Source organism: Podarcis filfolensis (assembly GCF_964270895.1).
Source record: "Podarcis filfolensis genome assembly, chromosome: 1".
NCBI classification, from domain to species: Eukaryota; Metazoa; Chordata; class Lepidosauria; order Squamata; family Lacertidae; genus Podarcis; species Podarcis filfolensis.
The window spans coordinates 856,708-878,698 of record NC_139604.1 but is presented as its reverse complement, the minus strand read 5'-3'; the positions used below and the strand labels follow the sequence as shown (position 1 = coordinate 878,698).

General features: G+C 41.9%; 1 protein-coding gene across 3 annotated transcripts; it reads left to right on the top strand.

The window, feature by feature from the left end:
* The first annotated feature begins 1,611 nt into the window (after positions 1-1,611).
* ACADL (acyl-CoA dehydrogenase long chain) lies at positions 1,612-21,299 on the top strand. 3 transcript variants are annotated; one of them, XM_083631609.1, is made up of 11 exons: positions 1,612-1,706; positions 5,970-6,131; positions 7,330-7,467; positions 8,782-8,946; positions 10,418-10,484; positions 12,077-12,241; positions 12,948-13,049; positions 14,495-14,608; positions 15,762-15,889; positions 19,287-19,373; positions 20,576-21,299. In XM_083631609.1, exons 1-11 carry the CDS (start codon positions 1,627-1,629, stop codon positions 20,667-20,669), a joined length of 1,302 nt encoding a protein of 433 aa, XP_083487735.1. In that variant the 5' UTR covers positions 1,612-1,626; the 3' UTR covers positions 20,670-21,299. The 3 variants fall into 3 exon arrangements, with proteins under 3 accessions (XP_083487735.1, XP_083487736.1, XP_083487737.1); XM_083631610.1 differs by lacking the exon at positions 1,612-1,706 and adding an exon at positions 2,062-2,215; XM_083631611.1 differs by lacking the exon at positions 1,612-1,706 and adding an exon at positions 4,797-4,935.
* The last annotated feature ends 692 nt before the right edge of the window (positions 21,300-21,991 follow it).

Sequence of the window (21,991 nt, the reverse complement as noted above, 5' to 3'; positions counted from 1 at the left end):
CAAAGGATTTTTTTGTACCACATCCATATAGGATAACAGATGTCCTGCCTTGCAAATTATCTCTATTCCTTCTCTGATGTAGATGTGGCTGGTCCATATTATTGGCTGCCTGCCACAGTATTTCTTTCCATATGATGCAAACTTCACAGAAATTCAAGGAAGAGAGACAAAAATGTCTGGTCTTCAGAGTATTCTATTAAGATGCATAGCATCAGAGGTTTTTTTCCAGCCAGTCTCATTGACTGGTGACAAACAGTTTTCTGAGAGACCTGAATGCAATACACGAGAGGTTTCTCTTTTCTTGGTGTACAAATACATTTCTTCTGGCTGAGAGTCACCTCAAGTCAAACAGATTCTGCAGGCAATATCATATAATATATATAACGATATAATAAAAAACTTGAACAACCTGCTTACAAGAAGCAAAAGTAGTATTATGAGGGTATACTCTGGATCCCTCTTTCCTGCTAGCATCAAAATACTAGTTGCCTGTCATCAATATTTGTTTTTAATATAAAAAAAATTTTTCCTTCCAGTAGCACCTTAAAGACCAGCTAAGTTAGTTCTTGGTGTGAGCTTTCGTGTGCATGCACACTTCTTCAGATACACAGTGTATCTGTGTATCTGAAGAAGTGTGCATGCACACGAAAGCTCACACCAAGAACTAACTTAGTTGGTCTTTAAGGTGCTACTGGAAGGAAAAAAAATTTTTGTTTTGACTATGGCAGACCAACACGGCTACCTATCTGTAACTGTTTTTAATATGTTCTCCTGCACTGCCATCTTGTGGTTACGTGTAAAGAACAGTGTTGCTTTGCCACAGCCCAGCAGAGGTTCAGATAGAAATTTTACTACAGAAGGCTGCCAGTTAGCACATAATTGGTGAATAACTGTTGTGACGTGGGGTTTGTGATTTCAGCTCTCTTGACATAATATGCTGGAGACAGTTCTGTAGTAACACTTCTTTATTAAAGCAAACAAGACTGAGAACTGAGGAGGGGAGAGCTACATTTATAGGGACAGGGAACTAGCTAGAAAGGATACATTTTGGAGGGAACAATATCAGGCAATCACAGTCCTGCCTTTTGGAGGAAACCAATAAGACAGAGGATCCAAATACAGCAGCTTAAATGAACCAATAGTAGCTGTACCCTCTGGAACCAAAAGGCAGTTACTTTACCCTAATGCACATACAGACAATAATAATACAGATATAAAATCCTTTGACTCAATACACAACAATAACTACTGAAAATCTAACAATAATCATTTGTTCTCTTAATAAGTGATAAACTGTGATATGTTAAGACCCATCAACAGTAACTCCTGAAACTATGAATACGTGAAAAGTCTGCTTCTCTTTCACTGTAATCTTTTTCATGACTAACAGACACTAACTGCTTTGGAATGTTTCGAGCTAATATTCATGGCTCCTTGCCAGCATTCAGTGCGGGTGTCTGAATATATATATTTTAGTATTCTGCAAGAAGGCTTTTAAAATAACATCTGCCATGGATGCTTTGAGATTCTTGCATTGCAGGGGGCTGGAGTAGATGACCCTTGGTTCCCTTCCCAACTGTACAATTCTACAATTCTAAGCAGAGGTTGGGTAGCCACTTGCCACGGATGCTTTCGTTTGCCGGATGCACACTGTCTGCAACCCTGGGGTTTGCTTGGTGCTTTCATTACATATGTTTAGGAGCCAGGTGAAAGCATTTCTCTTCAACTGAGCTGATTAACATTCTACAGCTTTTAAAACGCATTTGCGGGAGCGTGTGTTGGATTTATTATATACTTTGTACAGTATTCTTGTTTCGTATTTTGCTGCTGTGAACTGCTCTGTCAACTACAAATTTAATAAATGCCACTACTGCTAGCGGTGGCGATTCCTGAGCCGAGGTTGGATGGCCACCGGTAATGGATGCTTCATTTGAGATTCCTGCGTTGCAGGGGGTTGGGATAGATGACCCCGGGGACCCCCCCCCCGTTCCAACTCTGCAGTTCTACCGCAAAACCAGACCATTTCCCGGCACCCTTCCCTGTGGAATGAGCCTCATGGGCTGCAGCGCGCTTTCCCGTCCGCCGGAGGGCTCCTGGGAGGCGAGGCGGCGCTGGGGAAGAGGAAGCCGAGCGGCAACATGGCCACGTCGAGGCTGCCGGTGCGCCGAGCCGCGCGCCTGCTCGCCTCTCTCCCAGGCGGCCGGGCGCCTGCCAGGTGAGCGCTTGGTTTCTGGGCAGGGGCTGCAGGGAGGCTGGAGAAGCGGGCGCAGCTGGACGCAGTTTTAGGCCTGAGAAGGACTGGCAGGGGACCGAGAGCGGGGAAAGCAGGGCGCAAGTATCCCACATAAGTCCGTCCCCCAGATCCTCGGTGCCCGCCTGGCAGTTTTGAGATCGCGAGTCTTCAAAAACAGAAACAGAAACAGCTCCCATTAAGGATCTTCTGCTGAGGTTCTTTCTCTCCCTCCCCCCTTTCCGTGCAACTCTCAGTACTTCCGGAGAAGAAGAAAGAACCCTTGTAAATTTAAAATTAGTTGGAAATAAATAGATCTGTGCCTGTTTATGCCCCTATTAAAGACAGCTGCCTCTTTATAACATCACTTGGCTGTAGTGGGTAGCTGTCCCCAGAATGTACAGTGGTACCTCGGGTTACAGACGCTTCAAGTTCCGCTAACCCAGAAATAGTACCTCGGGTTAAGAACTTTGCTTCAGGATGAGAACAGAAATTGCGTGGCGGCAGCGGGAGGCCCCATTAGCTAAAGTGGTACCTCAGGTTAAGAACAGTTTCAGGTTAAGAACGGACCTCCAGAACGAATTAAGTTCTTAACCCGAGGTACCACTGTATTGCAAGCAGTGCCAGATTTATGTATAGGCTAAGTAGGCTGAAGCCTAGGGCCTCTAAATCCAGGGGGCCTCCCTAGCCCACCTGCCCCCCAGTAGGCAGTCTCCTCCCCTCTCCCAAAATTGCAAACCCAAGACTTCATGCGATGGCAGGGCAACCCGGGCAACCCTATGATACTCAGGGCCAGCCAGTGGGGCCCAGTTTGAACCTCCAGGGCCCAACTTGGAAAAAAATTTGTGGGGCCCTAGTTTATAGCCAAAATCTGCAGAATCTTAGAGATATAAATCTGTGTGCTTGGTCATTTTCACAAGATCAGCAAAGCCCTTAAAAAATCAAACCTGTTACTGAGTTCTTGTGCAAGTTTGTACAGTTCACTTCTGGAATTTTTAAAGAGAAGATTTTGATGAGCTTGGGAAGCAAGCAAAAGCCACCTCAGTGGCGTAGCGTGGGGGGTGCAGGGGGGGCCGGCCGCACCGGGCGCAACATCTGGGGTTAGGGCAAATCCACGGGTTAGGGGGCGCAAATTACTTGCCTTGCCCCGGGTGCTGACAACCCACGCTACGCCACTGAGCCACCTTGCCAAATGTTAACTACAAAACAAGGAGACAAGGAGCAAGGGAACAGAAGAGCATCTGATACCTTAGATGCACTTTCTTCAAGAGATAAGTTTAGGATAAAATCCTTTATTCCTATATTAGATGCACCTGAAGCCAATTTAAAAAGAAGTACTGTGTACAGTGATGTTGCACAATTGTTTTTCCATTCTTGCTATTCTGATAGCATCCAAGCAAGAAATTCAGCAAGGTGTTGAACTGTTGATGGAAGTATCCCCTGGAAGATATTGACCCGAAACCTATTGATGGTATTTTGCACTTTCACCTGTACATGAGACAAAGCCGTAGGCTTACAGCAGAGCACTCTTTGTCTCATACAGAGCTTTATCAAATTATATACAAGAAAAAAATTCAGATGGCCTTTCCTAATGTGGAAGTAGTTTTGTGGCTATTTCTTAGTTTTTAGTTAGGGTTAGGGTTAAAAACTGCTTGGGAGATAGTTTTTCAAGACCCAAAAGAATTAAAAATTAATTAAGGGCCACAATGTCTCGAGAGAGGTTGTCCACACTGAGCATTCTGTACATAGAATGTGACAAACTTAGACAAACAGATTTTGATGAAGTTTTCTGATGTCCTTTAGAGGAGAAATTGTGAATTGCAGAATTTTACATACCCATCATCAACCTTGGCTTCATTCAGTTTTGTTTATAACACTCTTCCATTTTCTTCTCCTCGTGAGTGTGGGGGATGGAGAGGGACCTCACAAGTGGGGTAGCCCAGGTCTTCTCTGCATCTAAATCCGACCCTGATTGCAAGGAGGGCTTTTCCTGCCACAGGTTATAAATGCCATCGGCACAGTCTTTGCCAGAACTGAAGGGGCAAGAATGCTGAATGCTTCACCTGTTTAATTTCTGCCTGCTGCACATCTGTTGATAGCGTGCAAACCCAGCCTCAAAAAAAGGAGGAAGTGTTAATTGCTGGAGGGGGTGCAAGTGGTGCAGATGAGGAGTAATTGCAGTTTGATTGTGATTGTCAATTGCCCCATAATTAGAAGAGGAATGAATTGCCATAGGAATTAAAAGGCAAGTGGCTTGTATCATTATTTCCAATCCAGAACTCCTGTAAGACTGGAAAAATCAGCTGTGAACTCTGACCCAATTCCTGCCTGTGTTGCGCTGCTTAGATAGTTGCTGTGACATGACAAGGCTGGTGTTGGAAGATACCTTTGCTCTCTTTATCATTTAACTACAAGAGATGATTTATTAAAGGGACAGCCATCGTCTTGGTGGTTTAAAAATAGAAAATTACTTCTTTCTTCCCTCTGGCTTTAAAATATTTAAAGTTCTATTTATAACTCTCTCTCTTCTCTCTCTGATGCTGTTGACAAACCTGTCAGTGCATCTTTCACGCCAGGAGACTGTTAGCTGGTGTACAAAGTGCCAGCGTGGCACAGTTCATGTCCAGAGAGCGTTTGAGTCAAGCTAGCTGCTAGATAAATGGTTTGGAGAGGTCCTGGCAGAGGGGAAAGTGTGAGTGGAAGAGGTAGGGGAGGATCCACTAATATCCAAAAGTGCAGAAAAGATAATGCTTTATTTCTAGAATTTACCAACCATCCACAATTCAAAAAAAATTGTAGCTGTGCACAAAAACAAAGAAAAGAAGTGCAAACAAATATGAGTTTGAAACATGAAAAATAGATTGAAACGCATTTGTAAAACCAATGAGAACAATAGCAACCTGAGAGTTCAAGCAGGCTGAAGGTGACCTCAGGCCCTTGGCTGCTGAGGAGTTTTGCACTCGAGCAGTAAAAGCTTAAACTTCACCCAGTAGCAGATTGGCAGCCAGTGCTGATCCATTAGCAGTGGTGCCAAGGAAAAGTTGCTTCTAGCTGTGGTTAGGGAGCACACATGCTGTCAGCTCCCAGTTGGCCTGAGAGGACTCTTACCAGACTACATTTGGTGTTTTGAAATTGTAAATTGCATTGGGCAGAATGGCAGAAGAGTAATATATTTAAATCCAACCAATAAATCTGACAACCAGTCCAGAGGATGGCAGCAGCTGCCAGCTTTTTCCTCTTCACCTCAGTGTTGCACTGAATACTTTAGTTATTATTTCATCCTTGTTTCATATAATTTAGGGATTGTGGCTGACATCTTTTGCAGCACATCAGAATTATTAAATTGCTCTTTCCTGTTTCTGCAAGTGAGCGTGAATGTGAATAATATTAAGTTTCCCGTAAGATCAGGGAGCTGAAATTGTTCTGTGGGGAATACCAAGCCTTTATCAGTTTAAACTGTGAATCAGAAGAGTCTGAATCATAGCTGAACCCCACAGGGCATTAAACGAGGAGTGGGAGAACTATGTAAACCGCCTTGAGCTCCATGGAGAAAAGGGTAGGATATAAATGCAACAAATAAATAGGTTTTCAGTGGAAGCTGTGTTCTTATAACTCCCAGTTTTGCCCACATTCTTCCAGAAGTAGTTTGATTGTGACTAGTGTTTTGCTTAAAAAAAAAAAATCAGTATAAATGTGATGTTTTTCCTACAAGTCCTCTTATTTAATTTTATTTTTACAGATATATTCAAACAGAAAATCATGAATCGGCACGCCTTGAAACCTCCTCTGCTAAAACCTTAATGGACATAGGAACTCGGAGGATCTTCTCATCGGATCATGACATCTTCAGGGAAAGTGTAAGAAAGTTCTTCCAGGAAGCTGTGCTTCCACATCATGGAGAGTAAGTTAAACATTGTAAATCTTGTGGTCTTGCCTGTGGTGGTGTTTGTTAACCGGAGTTCGTTCCATTCTCCCCCACCCGCCACCTCCTGTTAGAAGCAATGTTAAATTACATGTCGATTCTTCTAGGAGAAGAGATTATACTTTTGCCAATGGAAGTTTCCATCCTACAGTGTTTAGCAACTTTGCAGGACTGGGGTATCTTTGCTGGAACAGTGGCATGGGATAAAAGAACAAAACCACACACACTGTAGTCCTGATCAGGTCTCTCTGTGGCTAAAAATCCTGCCCTCCCCTTGTTGTGCATTCATGCATTTAACATAAATATAGTTTGGCCCTTGGTTTAATAATGTAATGCAGCAGGTTAACAAAGGCTGCAACCCTATACCTACTTTCCTGATAGTTTGCCCCATTAAACTTAATGGGACTTACTTCTGAGTATTATTATTATTATTATTATTATTATTATTATTATTATTATTATTATACCTTGCCTTTTTCCCCTGTAGGCAGCCTACAGATAAAAACAAGAACTGCTTAAAATATAGAAAATCATTAAAAAACCATTAAACATGGATAAAATTAAAACTATATATGTATATAATAACTATTGAAACTATACCAATAATTGCAATAACAGCAGCATGGCACCAGCTGCAGTCAGTTCTCCAAAGCCTGTTTTTTTGGCTTTTGGGAACTGACTTTTGAGAACAAGGAAGTCTTCACCTGCTGGCAGAAGGACAACAAGGAGGGAGTCAGTCTAGCTTCTCTATGGAGGAACTTCCAAAGTCTGGGAGCAGCCACCGAGAAGGCCTTCTCCCGCTTCCCCACCAAGTGTGCCTGTGAGGGTGGCAGGACCAAGACAGGGGCTTCCTTTATTTATTTTAATTTGGCTGCAGTATCTCCATTGGGGGGGGGGGGAGGGGAACAAATCCAACGAACACCCCCCCCCAGTGCTTAAATCTTGCATCTCTGAATCAGCAGGTGTGAGTGTGCACATGATTGAGCATGTGCACGTACAGACACATATAAGCAATCCTCAACTCTTGGTATTGTGTATAGGTTTGCTTCTAAACGTCTTTGTTTTCAGTCAATGCATTTTTATAGAGCAATTCCTCAGTTTTGTGTCCCCCGCCCCCGCCCAGCACACTGTAAAAAAGTATCCCACAGACTCCGCTCAAATCTTGTTTTATTTGCAGGTGGGAGAAAGCTGGCCAGGTGAGCAGAGAGCTCTGGGAAAAAGCTGGACAGCAGGGCTTGCTGGGTGTCAATATATCAGAAGAACATGGTGGCATTGGAGGGGATCTTTTCTCTGCAGCAGTCGTTTGGGAAGAGCAGTAAGTAGCAAATGCACCGTGAAATAATTTTTTCAATGTCAAGTACCTTTTTGCTCTTGATTTCCTATGGTCATATATTTTGGGAACACTGTTGTTGGCTTCCCCTCCCTTGTGCACCCTGATGGCAGCATTTTAGGGTATTGCTAATTCTTCTGAAATGTATAAAGCCCTGAACAACTTGGGACGTAGATACCTGAAGGAAAGCTTCTCTGTATATCAGCCTACCCACTTATTGAGATCTGCAGGTCATAGTCCTTCTGTGTGTTCATCAGAGCTCTGTGTGTGGTGGTGACTTAGGATAAGGAATTCCATCCCTCCTGAGATACCATTGCCACTGTTGGGTCCATGTTTTGACAACGACTAAAAAGTGATCTCATGTTGAGTTGTAGACTGCTTGATCTTATTGTGCAGGACATTGATTTGATGCTAAATGGTAGACTGCTGTGAATCTGGTTGTTGTTGTTTGATGGTAATTTTATGTATTTATGTCAGCTCTTGCTGAGAATCAGCATCTTGGCTGAAATGCTCCCCAGACTACTTGAATGTCCCCCCTATCAGTATATCCTTTCCCATAGAAAATTTGCACATTGCAGAGAAGGCTAGGCTATAATCCTTGACCCTGACATGTTACTTTCCATTCCATCATCATCCCCAGACTGCAGTGGTACAGTTCAGAAACCCCTACGGCACTTGATTCCAGTTATCTGTATTTGTGTCAAAATGCCACGCCTTCAGTATGTTGAGAGGCTAGGGTGGAATCTAGACACATAAAAAAGCTGTGAAAATGTGTGTGTGTGTGTGTGTGTGTGTGTGTGTGTGTATGTATATATATATATATATATTATATAACACAAATGTGGCACTAGATGGCAATGGTGAGCTATGGCAATATATATATATATATATATATATATATATATATATATATATAAAAATTGCCATAGCTCACCATTGCCATCTAGTGCCACATTTGTGTAATGCACTTTACAACACACTTAAAATGTTTTATCTGCAGCTGTATATCTCAGTCCTAGATCATGGTCTCTCTCTTTCTCTTTTTCCTTTAAAAAAGGAAAGGCCAGTATGCGGAACTATTGTGTGATTTAAGGAATAATTTTCAACAAGTAAATCCAGTCCCTAGCTTCATAACTTCCCCTCAGTAACAAAAACTTTAGATATCAAAAACAATGGAATTATAAAAATAATTTGATAATTAGGTTTCTCTATGTTTTGATATTGTATTTAAAAATCAGCCTGAAATCAATGTGAAGCTGCTTTTTTGAACATCTCTTGACTTCTTTTTTTCTTTTTCAGAATGTATGTTAACTGCACAGGCCCAGGATTCAGCCTTCACTCCGATATTGTCATGCCATATATAGCAAATTATGGTTCAAAAGAGCAGATTAAGAGGTTCATTCCAGAAATGGCAGCTGGCAAATGTATTGGTGCAATAGCTATGACAGAGCCTGGTGCTGGGAGGTGAGCCAAGAAATTACAAAAATTAATTGTTGTAAAAAGTAAGTCCCATTAAGTGTGTGTGCATGTGTGTGCTCTGTAAGATTTCAAATACTTTTGTCTTCCTGTATAAGGTAAAATTGGTGGACCAGTTTGTCAGAGCAAATTCCTCTAACTTTGCTGAACTAGGTCAGAGAGCTAGAGTAGTGGTCGAAAGATGGAGCTGTGAACCAGGAAGGAGCCAGTTTTAATTTCTCCTGTGCCACAAATTCACTAAGAGTCCACTGGCAAATCACCATCTGTTGGCCTCTGCTCCTTGTATAAAACAATGCTAAGTGCCTTACAAGGTTGCTCTTAAGTATTTCTGAGTGTGTAGACAGGAGGAACTGTTAACACTATAAATGCAAAGCATTACTGTTGTTACAAGAAATTATATGCACATGATTCCAAGTGCAGGAGGCAGAATAATTATCAACAGGAAGCTGTTATTCCAGGACTAGATGAAAAAAGAAGCAAAGCACTCACCGCTGAAGTAACATTGGATGCAAATGCTCCACATGAAAATTAAGTGTTAATGTATGCTTTAATTTTTCTTGTTACCCTGTTTAGATAATGCTTTTTAAAAAATTATTGTGGCTAATTTAGGCTGCAGTCTGAACCCCCGGAGCCTGGCTGCTGGAGGAGGTTAGGATGTAGCAGATGCCCCTGTCTGCTTACCTCTTCCTGCCTCTGCTGTTGGTGGGCTCTTCCTTCTGCAGAGATCCCCATGCCTAATTGAATGCTATTACCAGTAGTGTTCCTGATATGGCTCTGAAACAGGGCATTATGAAGGTGGAGCAGGATCCTAAACTGGTCCATAACTTGGATAGGGGCCAATCTGTGCCGGCCAATTACTGGAGCAGGAAAAAGAGAAAGTGCTCCTTCCCGCATTCTGCCCTGGCTGTCAAGACCTGGCAAGGCTTTTGATTCTGCTATTCTGTCCCACTGCTCCTTGCTGAGACCTTAGAATTGTTCATTCTGTGATATTATGGAAGTGAACAAAACTGTATTGTAACCTTTGAATAAATGTTTTAAATAATAAAAAAGAGTTGCTCCCTTACTGTGCAATCCTGTGCATGCTTACCTGTGGGTAAGCCGCATTGAATACAGTGGAGCCTCCTTACGGAGGGCAGATTTTGCCCTTATTGCAGCCCTGTTCGTAAGGGCAGTGCTATACTTTCCCCCCTTGTAGGAGTGAATGGCAATGGATCACCAGTAGAATAGGATCTATTTTTTCATATCCCTTGTTAACACTGAATTTCCTCCCACATATGCCTAACTCTCTTCTGGATTCTGCTTGGGTTCTTTTTTCTTTGTTTTTGTTTGTGTGACTATTTGGAGAACTTGCTTTTATATATAATAGATTCCCTGGTGTGTGATCTATCTATGCTGGGGTTATTTAAAAATAAATACTGTGCCTTTCCCTCTGTACTATTAAGAATTGTTTTATTGTTAGCGATTTGCAGGGTGTGCGAACATACGCAAAAAAGGATGGAAGTGACTGGATTCTAAATGGCAGTAAGGTATGTGCAGGAAGGATACATTATTCTGGATTCAGTGTAGACTTCATCTTATAGCCCTTTGAGATAATGGCTTTAAACTGGCCACGGTGGTCTTGCCACTGTACCTTTGGCCAAAGAAGCAGTGCCAAGCTGCTTCCCGTTATGTTTTTTACGAGAATTCATGCTGCCAGGTAATGTGGCTACTTCTGCCGGCAGCCTCAAAACTCAATCAGCCTAGCAGGTGCTCTTCTGTACTTCTTTTATCTGGGGAAGATATAAAGACCATCTGAAGAATTTGGCCTTTTCGTGTTCCAACATAGTTGGCCTGCACAGGGTAACCAATGTGCAAATATTTCACAGTTCAAAAGAGTTGGCAGTAGAATGGCTTCCCTGGTATGAAACTGCCTGAGGGGACCAAGGAGGCAAATAAAAACTTGACTACATCAGTGCAAAAGAGAAAAAAGAATGAGTTTACTTTCTCGGTGAGTGTATTGTTCAGGGTTCAAGGAAAATGCCATGCTGGATGCCAGCTGCATGCAGCCAGGTTGCTGTTGCTTTGTTATTAGATCCTTTAGTTCAAACTGCTTCTCTTCTTCTCTGGTAAAAGTTTGGGGCAGGGTGGAGGAGGGGGAACACCACCTCTCAGTCTACCTCCCAGGTTGTTGTAAGGATAGAATAGATAGCCCCACGTGCAGGACCCTGAGCAAAATGGAGGAAGGCCATTTTCGTCAGTCAGTACAATGCCACACAAAGTTGCAGGGCTTTTTAGGATGTAACAGCATTTATTGCCATGTTTGGGAAAAGAAACGAGAACATTGTTAATTTTTCCTATTGCTTTCACTTGTTCACGGCTCTTCTGACATGCTGAAATTAGTTACAGCAAAGTGTTCTGCAGGCTTCGGTGGCATGGTTGATTTTCAGCACAATCCCAAGCATCTTTACTTGGTCAGAATTAAGTCTCATTGTCCTCCACAGGGCTTTACAGCAGCCTTCCCCAACTGGTGCTCTCTAGATATTTTGGACCACAGTCTCCATCATCCCCAAGCAATATGGCTTTGCAGTCTGGGGCTTGAAGTCCAAAACATCTGGAGGGCACTAAGTTTGAGAAGTCTGCCCTAGTTAAGTGTGCTTACTGGATTATAAGTTTACTTTATGCTAATGTTCGGTTTGCTGCTTGCTGCTTCTTTTTTTAAGAGCTTGAGCTGCATTAGAAGAATCGTGAGCCTCTTTTTTTCCGTCTGCCTTACTCCTTGTGATGGGGATCACTTGGCAGTGGGATATCTTTGGGTCTCTTCTGTATCCTGTCCTGTGAACAAGAATTCAAAGTGATCTTGATTAAACTAGACAATTAGCACGAAAGCTGCAAGATAAAACGAATAAGCAATGGTTTGATCAGAGAGAAATCCACCAGTAAAAACTGGAATGGCTGACTCTATGGTAGCATTGTTGTGATGGGCTCCCCTCTCCTCCATGTGAATGTTCATTGCAAATCACCGCTGCATTGTAAATGGCTGCAGCTGCTTTGGAGTTCCTTAACAGAGGCCCTGTCTCCAAGACAAAGGAAGTCATAACAATAGTATGTAGCTACTTTATCCCACTCTACTGTGTTGCAGGTGTTCATTACTAATGGTTGGATGAGTGATGTAGTAATTGTCGTGGCTGTTACAAACCGTGAGGCCCGTTCCCCTGCTCATGGCATTAGCCTCTTTCTGGTAGAAGAAGGAATGAAAGGATTCATCAAAGGGCGTAAACTTGAGAAAATAGGACTTAAAGCACAGGTGAGTCGTGGGAGTCTGAGAAGCCACTCCGATGATTGCCTGTGATGAATGCAACTTGAGGAATGACATAAATATTCTAAAACTATTAAGAAGTGTATTATTTAGCACTAAAATAGGCAGCAAAATTGAAAGGTGGGTGCACGACCACACATCACGCAAAGGAGCCCTTTACCCAGAAGCTACTTGTGCAGCGGCATCCCATGGGGGTGGCAGCCACCTTTGGCATCTCATGTGTCTGCCCCTTTGACACAAAGTGAGCTGTGGGGCAGGAACCTGATCTTAGCATCAAAAGTGGTGCATTGGTGAAGACAGCTTAACTTCCACTGCCCCAGTTCCCCAAGGTCAGTTTCCCAAACTCCTGCTCTGTGTATGTATATATGTCCTGCCCCACCCTGTTCCAGTAATGGAAGTGAGCCCATCTGATAAAAGTGCAGTACCTGGGTTGATGGAGGGGTGGGATTTGTCTCCTGTCCCCCATGCATGATGTTAAGTTTTAGGCACACCCTACGGCTCACCAAGTGTTGGCGGTGGGACAGACATTTGAGACAAACATGGCTACATTGCATTTGGTCCTTAGAAAATGGATGTGGTGAGCTATAACTTTCATCAGCAGTTTGACTTCTGAGCCTGTGTGTATGAAGGGAACAAGAAGCAGACTTGCAAAATGTTGTTGGCAAATTTTCTGTGTGATTTTTTTTTAAATTAGGACACGGCAGAGCTGTTTTTTGAAGATGTCCGCCTGCCTGCCGGGGCCTTGCTTGGACAGGAGAACAAAGGCTTCTATTATCTAATGGCAGAGCTTCCTCAGGTAGGGGAGACATAAAACTACACTGAGGCACACAAAGGCATGACTTGTTCATTGCAGCAAACTGCCAGCGACAGATTGCATGGTGTGACATTTGATCTCCGACACAGGATTTCAGCAGCCACCACCTGCTGATCTCAGCGTGGGTTTTTTCGCTGCTTCATGTTGGAAATACTGCATTTGAAACTGATGTGTGATCTTCTTTCTACTGGGTTACAGACCTGTGTGTTAATTTAAGAGATCACAGCTTCCTAAGAAATGGTTTGATAATGTAACTGATTTTTGCCATGCCAGTTTAATATTAAAATGAATGTGGATGGACAATTTGATTTCAAATTATGATACCATATTGAGTAGATCTGTTGCAGACGCATTTGATCACAGCATAATGGATAACTGTTGTTTAACATTAGTGACTCCATCTTCAGCTGTTCCATTCTGGAGCTGGCACAGCGAAAAATGAGAAAAAAACCCATCCCATCCACCTTCTAGTCTGGCTGGCGCAAGTAGCAAGACGAGATGAGGCAGTCAGTGTTCTGCTCACTGTCTGGGGTAGGGTTGGGTCATATCTGCTTTTCAATATTGTGATATATCACCTGCTGAACATCACGTCATCCTGATATCTCACAATGTCTGAAAAAAGGTTGTAACTATGTAGAGGCAAATGGGGTAATGTTTTGGCAACAGCTACTTCTTAAGAGTGTAAAACTGATACCTTTTTACTTATCTTTAACATATTGCCCCAATTCTCATAATTTGAACATAGCTTCTGCATATGGCCCTACATGCATATATTCCACGTCCAGTTTTTCCCAGGATGCATTGTTGTTATGCGCCATCCCAAACTCAAAGAGCGGTGCAAGATTCCAGGAGTTGCAGGTGCGCTTTACATGGAGTCTGTTTCCCTTTGGACAATGAAGCATAGAAAAGACTTAATGTCTTTACAATATATGATTTATTTACACACACACACACACACACATACAACCTGAGGAATTTAGGGTGTGTGGCACCCCACAAACTCCTAACAATATATTGTGTGTTCAGAATGTACATACATGAGGTGCATGTACTTAGGTCCCCTGTGTGGACAGGTTCTCAGGCGCATGGATGCAAAGTGGTAATCTCAACCCCCCCCCCCCCGCTGTGCTTATACGCTGCACACTTTGGCCATCAATACAGGGCTGATGTTGCTATTCTAGACACATGTCTAGCAATTTGGATCTGGGACTAAAAATTTTATATCCAAATTGAACCGTGTGGGGATTTTGAAGAATGTTGAAAATATTAGAAGCTTAATTCTCGTCCACGTCACTTTTAAAGACTGGGAAGACTAATTTCGCTTGTGATGAAAGGGCAGGGAATATCAAATACAGAACTGTGCATACGAATAGCTTTTCTGTGGTAATGAGCACATGTGAGAATGTTTTCTCCCTCCATCTCTTAAGGAAAGGTTGTTGATTGCTGATATGGCAATTGCCAGTTGTGAATTCATGTTTGAAGAGACAAGAAACTATGTTAAACAAAGAAAAGCTTTTGGAAAAACAGTTGCACATTTGCAGGTAAGCATTTAGGCATATTTCTTTGTCCTGTAAAGTCATAATAAATGTCTGAATCCCATAAAGCATATATTACTCTGACAAGCTCTGACACCACACTTCAGACTTCCGGTTTGATTCACCTAATGTGCAATCGGCCTTTCCCCCATCTCCTTGGCCCCAGATTTGACTCTAGGGTAGCTGGGAGAACCTCCTGGATGGTACATGGGGTAAGGGGAGACGGTGACATCTGACAAACTGCAAGGCTTGCGCTGGTGGAATGTTCACCACAGCGAGACATTGAATTCCACCCTATGGCTGTATATGCACATCACACTAAAAACATAGTTTAGCAGCATGTGCATGAGTCAGTTCACCATTTTTTCCTCAATAACTTAATTTTTACAAGTGTAAATTTTAGAGAAATCCATAGAATTGGTCCTGGATACAGTACAGCATGACAAACCTGATATACCCTGAGAAAACAGTATCCTTCCAGGTGAAATGAATACTTTCCTTGCTAGCAATTTCAAACAAAATCTGGGTTCAACCTCATATAATTTATTGCCTTTTCTCCCCTACCTCACCCTGCCTTCTGTCTTTATACTGGTTCTGTTCTCTCTGCCAAGCGGTGCTTCTCAAACTTGGGTCTCCAGCTGTTGTTGGACTACAACTGCCATCATCCCTGACCACTGGTCCTGCTAGTAAAGGGATGATGGGAGTTGTAGTCCAAAAACAGTTGGAGACCCAAGTTTGGGAAATACTGATAGGTATCCACTTCTCACCAGACGCTTTGCCTGTATTGTCTCATTTCTGTTTTCCCAGGCACCTTCCACGTAGCACATCTATATCTGTGCTTCCTTGGAGCACCTCCACAGGTCTTCCTGATGCTACAGTGGCTTACCTTCGCAAATGTTTCCCAGAGTACACAGTGTAATGTACATTTTAAGAATAGTTTGGAACTTTGTGGGTGGTGCATTCTGTGCCGTGGGAGAGCAGAATTGAACCTGCCAGCCTATGGATCATTAATCCACATAAAATATAGGAGAGGTACATTATGGGGTGCCTGACCCGATCTTCCGTTTCAAATAGCCCTCTTCATTTTCAGTGCTGCTCAGTTCTAATGGATCTTACTCCCAGGTAAATAAACTGTGCATTTTCTTTCTTGAATTGGAAGACTGTGCAGCACAAGCTAGCAGAACTGAAAACGCAGACATGTGTAGGTCGTACGTTTCTGGATAGCTGTCTCCAGCTCCACTCCGTGAAACGGCTGGATTCTGCCACCGCTTCAATGGCCAAGTACTGGTATGTGTGTTAAACAAGTTATCTAACTTTCCATATAACATCTCTGTCTTTTGAACAGTTACATTGAACATAACTGCATATGGTTGACAGGCTGTGAAAGGCCTTTCTTACAGGGGTGCGAAGAATTTCCTGGGGGGTGACAAATGTCTCCATGATCCTTCCTTCAGTTTAATTTTGCTACTTCTGTGCACAAATACTTGTGCATATGAGAAGTGGGATGCACACCCCAGGGCTCATTTTGAACAGCAGGATTGATTTTTTAAAATGGAAGTAAAAGTTCCTGAAATGGTTAGGAAAGTGCAACTACTTCTTAAGTAGAACAGGAGTTGTGTTCAACATAGCATGAAGCAGATCACACAATCAGCACAGGGATTTCCCCTTGCACCACAGAACGTTCTCATCCGCACCGTGTAATATTGTTCTGAGTTCCCCTCCAGCCCTCTGGAACAGATTTGGAAGACCCACCGGGGAGGAGAGGTGGGGGAAGCCCATTGTGCTAATGCTAATCCTTGCACTTGTGCAACTATTTAGGTCTGGATGCTCCACATGAGGCCATTCAACACTTAAGTGCAAGAAAGTTAACAGTAACAACAAATACATCCTGATAGGCTGCCACCACAAACGAAATGTGAACCCCCCCCCTCTAAGTTAGCCTTTGCCAGCCTGGGGTTGGACTAGATGACCCTCTGGGCCCCTTCCAACTCTATCAGACATTTTGGACTTCTGCCAGCAAAGGCTCCTCTAGGCTCTTTGGGAGGGTGTCTGAGCCCAGCTGACAAGGACTTCTCTGCTTAAGCCAAGCTCTAGAAATACAAACAGTAAGGAGCTTGATATTTACTTTGCTACAGCTAAGGGGACACAGAACAAAACCCTGTGAAATGTCATTGGAACACTTGGGGGTAGCTTAACAGCCTCCAGCACACCGGCAAAATTGTTAATGAGAAATACATTTTAAAGCAGTGAATTTAAATGCCCAAGTATTTAAAGAATGTTTGATGAAAGGAAATGGAAGGCGACTATCACACACAGGCTTGCAAATAAAATCAGTAAAGTCAATCTAACTTTGCTGATTATACCTTCTTGCCTGACCAATACAGTGTTCCTTGCGAGAAAGAAGTTCTGAAAGAGAATGAGAACGTCTTTAGGTTCCTGATTTAGATCAAGCCTGTCATATTTTTTGGAAATTGGAGACCAACAAAAGCTGCGGTCTTAATGGAGGTGCATTGTTTCGTGAGACCGATGGCAGGAGAGTCTCTGTCTTTGATGTAAGGGGTCTAGGCCGCAGACGAGAAATTCATTTAGTGGTTGGTTCCACTTCCTTGATAATTCTAAACTTCCACTGCAAATCAGTTCGCTATTGTGAAAAAGGGGTTAATGCGAAAATGTGCACTGGGAAATTAAAAATGCAATATATATGCCTAATCAGTATTCACCATAGTGGGTGTCAAATACCAGGCATCAGGAGGCACTGTTGGGAATATTTCAGGATGTAGGGAGGCTCGTCACAATAGCAGCAGGCAGGGAATTAAAATGGAAAGAAAACAGAAGAATGTGACAGAGGGTTGTTTCTTGATTGCTCGTCACTTAGAATACTAGTCACAGTCACACCCCATGCAGCACTTGTAGTAGCACATATGCTGCCTCTAGATGAGAAAAATGCCTTGTCCTCAAAATAATATGATGCCATGAGTGAGGTGAGGTCTATATACCAAATGAACACTGCGTTTATTGGCTATGAACTAGTCTGGAAAGGCAATTAGAAAGTAGGAAAGAATCTGGCTGCATGACTACAATGCAGTACAAATGGGTGAGGCCCCTTTAATAAAAGACTCTGGGACCCATTACTGGAAATTACTGGGTTCCTTAGATTTGGAAACTGGGTATGCTGGGTTGGTTTTAAAGCAGCGTTGGCTACTTGCAGTCCTTGAACTGAATAAAGTTTGTCAGCTGATTTATTCAGGAAGATCTTGTATTTCCTTTCCCCCTTTTTCTCTCCCTCCTCCTCTTTTGAGGTAGACAAGTCATCTTGACCTCAGCTTCTAAATTGCTCTTGGCAAAATACAGCTTGAAGAGACCATGATATTAGAAGTCTGGCTTCCATAACAATGCTTAATTGCTGAGCTGAAAGGCTTTTGGAAACCATAACACAATCTTATTACAAAACGGCTGAAGGTTTATCAAATAAGGAGTTCCATATAGCATGCTGCATAAACATAGACTCGGAATTTTTCACCAAGCATTTCCCCAAATCTCTCTGACTCTTCAGGGTGGAAATGTTGCCCACTTGCCATGTTATAACACATCCTGACCTGGGCTGCCTCTTTAGAGTTCCATTTTTCATTAGCCAGAAAAAGCCGCTGGGTTGTTATTGCTGTTACATATTAACTTATGTTTTACCAGACAGAGTTAGACAAGTAAAAACAGCTAAGGTAATACTTTGTACTGATGCCAGATTGAATTAACTACATGGTTGAAAGAAATCAGATGCTAGATTAGAAGGACAGAAAACATTTTTGTGAGGCTATACTGATTTTTCTCTTGTGGAAACTATAGAAAGAGAAACACACACCAATAACAAAGTCCAGATGGGGTATTTCCAGTTATGGAAAATAAATTTGGGTATAAATGCCTAATAGGAAAGTAATTTTACTTAGCCTCTAAGAAAAGGAAATCACCATTGTCTTTTTGTCTGTGCAGAAGGATTAACTATAGTCATAACCACATGGTGAATACTGCAGCCCATGGCACCCATATCTTATCCCAATAAAACTCTTTATAGTTTCCTTAAATAAAGCGGTTTCTTGGTATCATTACTGAGTATGACTCTGGCTGTATTCAGATAGAGCTGTTCTCTTTTTACTGCTGCATGGGAAAAGATCCTAGAGTGTGTGTGCACATTCTAAACTGGAATGGAAAACTCAGCGCTGGGAGAAAAGTACCAATCAAACTGTGTTGCCTAGGTAGTGCTTTTATCACTAAGGAAAGCAATACATAAAACCAAGCTGTTGCTGAATTGTAGGGGGCTGGATTCAACTAAGGGTTTCCCACTACTGGAAGCCAATTCAAGGTCTTGTGCTAGTGCAATATGGCTTTCCCCTGTTCTCTCCCTTTGTACCCCCCTCTCCTTCCAAATTGGCTCGGGAGGGTCTGGAGAACCCCCAGAACAGGATTGGGGGCAGGGAGATAATTGTTCCCTGGCAGAGTGACCTCCTTAGTGCTGCATTGAATTCCCCTCTAAATGTTGCATCAACCTGCATTTGAAACCTTTTCTACAGCCAATACATTATTTTGAGCATCATGCAAGCTATTTCAAAATGGTGATTATTAAAAGATCATGGTGGTGCAACTTATTTAAGAGCTCAACTGCTTTGGAAACAGACTTTTCTCTCTGTTTAAGGGCTTCTGATCTTCAAAACAATGTGGCTACTCAGTGCGTGCAACTCCATGGAGGATGGGGATATATGTGGGAATATCCAATTGCAAAGTAAGTATGACTACTTTTTATCCTCACAGGCATGCCTGTTGTTTGGGAAAAGCTGATCATCCATAAAGAGAGATGTTTCAGTGGTCTTTTACTTATCCAGTTAAGTCTACAAAGCTGTGAAACAATGTTTGTATTCTTTAAGTACAAAATGTTGACACGGGAATTTTAATTGAGCCCCCGTGTTCTCTCTGTGTCCAGTGACTGGTTGAAACCTGAAAATCACCTTTAAACAGGATTAAGGTAGTTTCTTCCAAAATGTAAAACTTCATTATCTATTGGTTGTGAAGAAAAGGAGTTGCAGAACATTATAATCAATAGGTCTAGAGAAACTGAGACTGGTGCTTGAGCTGAATTACTAACCAGTTTCTCTTCAGATGAGAAACTGTTATGACAGTGCTGCCATGCAGATGTTTCAGCATCATTATTAATATGATTTAAGGATGATAGTGGGCCAGTTTGGACCTCACAAGCTGCAGCAACGAACAGTACTTAAGATCCCAGTTAAGTAATGTGTGGCTCATCACCCAACCTTTGGGGTGCTTTGAGATATATTATTTGTCTTTATGGTCAAAATTATGTCCTGTTGTCTTTTCAAACATTTAAGGTCCCATCATTTTATTCCTAAGAATTACTGTGTATAAGACTAGGTCTTTTTCCTAAAAAAATAATGTCAAAAATTAGGGGGGCGTCTTATAGACGGAAAAATACGAGATAGATAGATAGATAGATAGATAGATAGATAGATAGATAGATAGATAGATAGATAGATATTGCTTGCAAGGAACTTTATTGGAAACCTCTAAACACACATGGTCTTTTATGCACAGACCAGAACTTCTTTTGAAATTACTGAAGCATCTGGAAAATAAATTAAAAATGGTTATTATTAACAAGAATATAAATGTTAGACAGTGTGCTAGTGTAATCATCAATATGACAATTAGCTTTGTATCTTACTTTCTCCTTGTTGTTGTTACTTTTTAAATATTTATATTTAGAAATAAATAAACAGCATAAAAACAATTTTCTCCCCAAAGCTTAGCATAGTGAGGGAGAATGTAATAGACTCTGATGAAACAATTACTCTGTAAAAACTACCGTAATTTAGATCCCAGGATCCAAGCTTGTGTCCCTGATGACACACATTTCTATTTAGAAGTACTAATATGTTTTGCAATCTACTCATTGACATTTTTCTCTAGATCTTTTGTAGATTCTCGTGTTCAGCCAATATATGGTGGTACTAATGAAATAATGAAAGAGCTCATTGCTAGAGATATCGTGATCGACAAATAGGCATCTGTTTATACTAACGGATAGTTCCAGATCCCATTTCCACTGATAAGGAATTACATTGTGCCAAAAATAAAAATAAGGAGACAGTATGGGTCTAATTGAAGAAGAAACAGCAGCAAAAGCCTGTTTAGACATTAACAATAAAAATGTATGTTTTTGTTGATCTCTAATGTTAAACTTAGAATAACTGTTTATGATTTATTTCTCTTATGATTTAACTCCCCAAATGCAAAAAACTCTTACAAGTATTTGGACTACAAGCACAAAATTCATGATGTCATTTAAAGCTGAATTATTTAAAACCTAATGCAATTATTTTCTGTTCTAAATAGAACATATGTTGGAAAATATAAATATAAATGTGAAAAATTTCTACTGTAGAAACTGTAAAGCTCTTTGGAAATAAATGTAGGCCCATTTCTGACAAAAAAGAAATAAATATACCTCTTCTAATGATCTGAATGGGTATGCTTCTCTATAAGCAAAGAAGACAACAGGTGGGCAGTTAATCTTCTAATGTTACAGATGATTGCACAAAAAGAGTGACATTTGTATGCAGCCCAAAGTGCCTTCCAACATGTAACTGTATTTTGTATATGACAATAAAAGAAAGAACTTAAATAATACTAATATCATAGTCCAATAATATCTTTGATATCTTTTGAGTCAACAGCTTGAAAGTGTCATGGTACCTGAGGTGCTCCAAACTGCACTGCAAGATGTGACACACTGGATGTGCAACATGACACCAATTAAATGTGGCAATAGTGCTTAAATAACTTCAGAGACCTGGTACCTAGCCATCAATTAAATCAGGGGTTGCCAGCCTTTTGAGGCCCCTGTGCACATTTGCAAACTGGAGAAATGGTCATGGGCGCTTCCCAAAACTTGCAATCAAGCACATAACCCTCCTATTTGATTGGTTAAAACAGAATACTTCTTAGGAGTCTAATTTCAGTGGAGGGAAGGGACTCAGTGGGTGCCATGGAACGATTGGAAGGCTTGCTGATTGGAAGGTTGGCAGTTTGAATCTCCACGACGGGGTGAGCTTCTGTTGTTCGGTCCCTGCTCCTGCCAACCTAGCAGTTTGAAAGCACGTCCAAGTGCAAGTAGATAAATAGGTACCGCTGCGGCGGGAAGGTGCCGTACTTTTCGCACCATAGGACACAGTTTTTCCGTCTTAAAAACTAAGGGGAAAAGTCTGTGCGTCCTATAGAGCGAATGCAGGGGGGGAGGCAGGCAGGAAAAGCCCCCAAGAGCCACACACAAGCTTCGTGAGGCTCTTGCGGGCTTTTCCCCAGGAGGGAGAAGGGACTGACGCG

What these genes read in the sequence shown, in the direction of transcription:
- ACADL (XM_083631609.1), top strand. Translation starts at nt 1,627, where the DNA reads ATGCTTTCGTTTGCCGGATGCACACTGTCTGCAACCCTGGGGTTTGCT. An exon ending in AAACAGTTGCACATTTGCAG is followed by an intron (nt 14,609 to 15,761) that starts GTAAGCATTTAG and finishes TTGAATTGGAAG; the next exon opens with ACTGTGCAGCACAAGCTAGC. An exon ending in GCTTCAATGGCCAAGTACTG is followed by an intron (nt 15,890 to 19,286) that starts GTATGTGTGTTA and finishes TCTCTGTTTAAG; the next exon opens with GGCTTCTGATCTTCAAAACA.